At 31.8% G+C, this 4,926-nt stretch overlaps 1 protein-coding gene across 1 annotated transcript; it reads right to left on the reverse strand.

The window, feature by feature from the left end:
• Positions 1-1,467: 1,467 nt before the first annotated feature.
• Positions 1,468-2,994, reverse strand: LOC132062649 (cyclin-U2-1). The gene is made up of 2 exons (XM_059455181.1): positions 2,301-2,994; positions 1,468-1,929 (listed from the first exon to the last, which is right to left on the reverse strand). Exons 1-2 carry the CDS (start codon positions 2,711-2,713, stop codon positions 1,665-1,667), a joined length of 678 nt encoding a protein of 225 aa, XP_059311164.1. The 5' UTR covers positions 2,714-2,994; the 3' UTR covers positions 1,468-1,664.
• Positions 2,995-4,926: the final 1,932 nt, after the last annotated feature.

A 4,926-nucleotide genomic window follows, 5' to 3' on the forward strand; every position in this document is an offset into this window, starting at 1 on the left:
AACTTTTTCTTTTGAATTTTGAATTTAGGTTATATTTTCAATTTTAAGTTATTTGCTTTAGTACTATTGGCTTGTTATTTCACATTGCATCTTTGTTTGTTTTTCACTTACATTTGATGGTTTTTTGTGTTAAACATTTGAATAATGTTATGGCATTATATTTATAAATATTTTTTTTTTGTCAAACATCTAACCCATGACGTTCTCACAAAAAATGTCTTCTTTTTAAGTTTTATAATTAATTAAAATTAAATATTATTAATTTGAAAATATATATCAATTATTTTTTACAATATTAGTTACAATTATATGATTATTAATTAATATATTTTAAAGAATCCATGTGTTATTAAATAACTAATTTAATATCATTTATAAAGGCAAATATTTTTAAATATTAATTTTAAATTTTTTGTAATTAAATTTTATGTTTAAATTAAACTAACTGTGTAATTACACTTGTGCAACCAAACAACACGTTTGTAATTATACTGTAATTACGTTATGACAAACAAACAGGTCGTTGTAATTACATTACTGTGTAATTACTACCCTAGTAATTACACCAATTCCAATTACCAGGTGGCTTTCCAAACAGGCCCTTAAGTCACAAATTTGCTGCCAGTCAAAAGAGTTGACAAGTTTAATTTCTCTCATGTCTGATGTTTCTCGTGCAAATCTAATTTATTACAATCTCCAACGTAATTTCATGCTACTAAACTAAAGAGATCTCGTTTCTTGCTTGATTATCATCCTTATTATGTACATCATCTTGAAGGATCAATCTGTAGTTACGAATTAAGATCCACAAACAGAGTATAAAACATCTTAGCTGAAGCAATTTATCCAATCTATAATTAGGTGATTGCGCATTTCTAACGATTGTTGGCTCCTCTTTCCCTTTATTCCATACCTGGGTAAATTATTTTAACCCTATTCAGTAGCCCGGTCTTTTCTTGGTGATTGGATCCTTGAGTTCATCAAATGGGATGGTGATAGTAGCCTGACTCGAGCTCGGACAGATTGGTAAACTGAACACTCACGAGGAGAACAAACCAAGTCAATTTCATAAATTAAGATTAACTGATTCGACTGGATTATTTTTTTGCCTTTTTCGCATGCTCTATCACTGCTTTCTCAAATAGATGTTAGACGAACCTAAGCATTCTCCTGCTCTACGAAGTTCTCTAGAGCTAGAGCTGAGTCGGGGCTGCTTGACGCTACACTTTTCTTATTTGAGTGGTGTCATTGCTTCTGTTTTCTGTTCTATCAATAATTTTTTGGCTATTATAGGCAATTCCATCAATCTCCAGCATATTTGTTGAACTTTTTTTCTTTCAGTCTTCTATAACATAGGTACAATTTGTATATAAATTTTAACTTGATCTTCTTTTAGTAAACTGTAAAAGTTATGAAGTTGTATTGTAACACTTAACTTACTGACCATGAATGATTAATGTGTACTGGTTCAAATCAAGCAAATAGTTATACAATACTTCATTAATCAATTTTGAAGTAACTATCTTTTCACTGCAGAAAGCAACAACAAAACTTGTCACATCTGAGAACTTCTACTATGCTTTTGTTACATAGCAAAAATTTCAAAACTCCTTTACATAGTATTTACAATTTGTAATTGAAAAACTTCCATTGTGACAATTGAGTTACAACAAAACTCTAGTGATCTGGGTACAACTTCTTTCTTCTATTTGTTTTGATTTGATTTCCTCAGCACACCTTAATGTCCTCTCAATTTCATAGCCTCCTCCAATGCTCACTTCCCTTTCCAAGTGGCAACAATAGCTCTCAAAAACACTCACATTCACATGAAACTTGAACCCCATCAAGAACAAAAATTCCATCTCCAACTTATTCATTTCATTTGTTGTCAATCCTCCCACTCTTGCAAAATAAGAATTCCTATAGTTCCTGTGGAAAGTAATAAAAATATATTAGCTAAATTGCATTATTTACAAGAACTTGAAATTAACTTCTCTTCAAACTAATAAAGAAGGGGAGTTTAAGAAAGAAAGGAAAACCAGAGGATTTTCTTGATTCTATTTTTTGAAAGCAAGCAACAATTATGAAGAAAAGGGGAAAATAAAGTAGTAAAAAGTACTCAATAGAATAATTATCTGTCTAAAATTTTTTTAGGGAAGAAAGCAAAAGTCACCAATAAAGGTTACTTACTTCAGTTTGCAACCTTGACTAGTCTATTCTTTTATGACATTTATAATATAATGACTTCAAATTGAAGCAAAACCAAAAAGTGGGCTGAAAATTAAAGAAAAGTAACTTACATGTCTTCAACATACTTGGAAGCAACCATGATAGTAGTAATGAGAAGCCTATGTACATTTCTTTGACTAATTCTGAACTCAGGATAGAGTTGACAGAATCTATCAATATATACATAAGCAACCACATAGACTGATGGTCCAGCTCTTGTGTACCTAAAAATTCTCTCTAAATAAGATTGTATTGTCATGTCTGGTGTTTCATGGCAATCAAATACTCTTGTTCTTACATTTTTAGACAATGCCCATGTACAACTTTTCGCTATTCTTTCATTCCTAGCCAAATTCCTCTCAATTAGAGAAGCAAGAACTGAGATCACTAATGGGATGTTTGAGTCTTGTTGATAAGAGTAAAAATAAAGATCATCCCTTAGTTTTCTTGGTGATATGTTGGAGTTTGTAGTAGCTAAGGCCATTTCTTGATTTTGAGTTTAGTCAGGGGAAAAGCAGAGGAATTTGAAAGGGAGGGTTTTAGGTTTTCTAATTTTTTTTTTTTTTTTTTTTTCCCTTGGGAAATGAATGAATGGTTATGGGAAAGGAAAAGGAATTATTTATATAAGGGAGGGAAATTTAAGAGTTTGGTGGGGGGATTTGGCAGTGTTATAGTAGTAAAGAGAATTTTATAAAGTGAAAAAACAACTTTTGGTGGCACTTGGAAGGTGAGTAGGAAAGGAGGGAGAATATCAAATTACAAGATATTTGCCTCCTCATTGTAAAGGCAAAGTCGAGACACACCAGCTAGTTTTCTGCTTTAATTTATTGTTAGATCACATATTATATTGTCATATGCATATTTTCTTATATTATATGCTCCTATTTTGCCCTCTATCTAGAACTATCACTGCAAGCTGTATGTTCTTGAATCTCTCAATGCTACAAGTCAAACTATTAATCCACAAACCAATATTATACTAGTAGTACCTTTTTACTGCGGGTGGACAAGGTCATTGACCTTGTGAAGTATATTTATGTTTTGAAGTCAATCCACATTTAACATCTGCAATTAATTGTCACACCTTAAGCAAATAACACATCTACAAAATACGGGAAAAGATATTGGGTACACAAGGAAACAAATTTTAGATCTTAGTGACGCGTTTTAAAGTTATGCAGACCTAGGCCCAAAACAGACAATATCACTAGTGAATTAGTTATTACATACGATATCAGAGTCACTCCATGTGCAAACTTGGGCAATGATGGGACAAGTGTTCAAATAAATTTAGACAAATCTCACATCTTTAAAAATGATGGTGGGGAAACCTCAACGAGAACCCCGAATCCCTAAAAGGGCTATATGTGACATCCTAGACAAATTTTACATCAACAAAGCACCGGTGAGATATTGAATATATGAGGAAACAAGCTTTAAACCCTAGTAACGTGTTTTAAGGTTGTGTGGACCTAAACCCAAAGCAGATTGTATCACTAGTGAGTTAGATTATTTATAAATATAACTTAAGATAAAAAGTAAAGATTCTTCAATATAACCGTAGTACAATGAGTAACATTTAAGTTGCACTCTCCTAATGAGTCATGAAATAAGTGAAAATTAGGCGAGATTAGGGTTCAAATCCAAACAACAAACAACATTAAATAATCTTTTCTCGTTTTCCTTTAGTGGTCAGAGTTATTTGATAACGATAATAAAATAGCCGAGTAATACACGAGTTCCTTCAAACATTACTTTTATTTAAAAAAATATATATATATATATATATATATATATATATATATATATATATATATATATATATATATATATTAGCATAAAAACAAATGTAGCCACAAGTGTTTTACTTACCCTATGAATAATTCCAAGGGAGGGGTGAAGTAGAATATGAATGTGCGTTAAGGAGTCACCGACAGTGGGAGTGGGGAAGGAGGTATTCAAATCTGTTAGGTCTTGGAAAGGTCCACGCTGAATCCTGCAATTAAAGAAGGGGTCTTCATTTGTTTCTTTGAGATTTGTGTCCCACCAGCTAGCTATGTTTCAATCAAATAGTAAAATACAAACTAGTGCTGAAATTTGTGACTAGGACTGGTACAACTCACACGTGCATTAGCTTCAGACATTTACTTCAAAATCTTCTTGGTTTTGCAACTTGCAACTTACAATAAAAGGAATACGTACAAAAGGATTTGTTGGAAGCTTTCATGGGAGTTTCTTCTCATCACCTATTACGGTTGGATTCCGCATAGTGACAAAATGTGTCTCTTCTTACTGTTAGTATGACTAAGATCTGTCTATAATTCTCATTAGTAACATCATTTTAGTAGTATTCCGGCCTCAAAAGCTGAACCCTACCCAGCTCATCAACTCAAAACACTCAGTGTACGGACTTGTAAGCTTACGTAAATTACTTATTTGAACAAATTGGGAACGTTCGGAGGCTTTGAGGGTATTAATTAGATTTACTAAGATTTTGAATCTTGAATATATGGTCAATTTTTTTCTATAACAACTTCATTTGTCCGATCGATTTTTGCTTGTTATAAATCACAATGATCAACTATGTTTTAGTCACATTGGCACTTTTACTTTATGTCCTATACCTTTCTCTGAATATTTGGTTTTACAGAGATTTATACGTCAGTAGAAAATATATATATATATATAAAAAATCTA

The sequence above is a fragment of the Lycium ferocissimum genome, chromosome 7 (genome assembly GCF_029784015.1).
Source record: "Lycium ferocissimum isolate CSIRO_LF1 chromosome 7, AGI_CSIRO_Lferr_CH_V1, whole genome shotgun sequence".
NCBI classification, from domain to species: Eukaryota; Viridiplantae; Streptophyta; class Magnoliopsida; order Solanales; family Solanaceae; genus Lycium; species Lycium ferocissimum.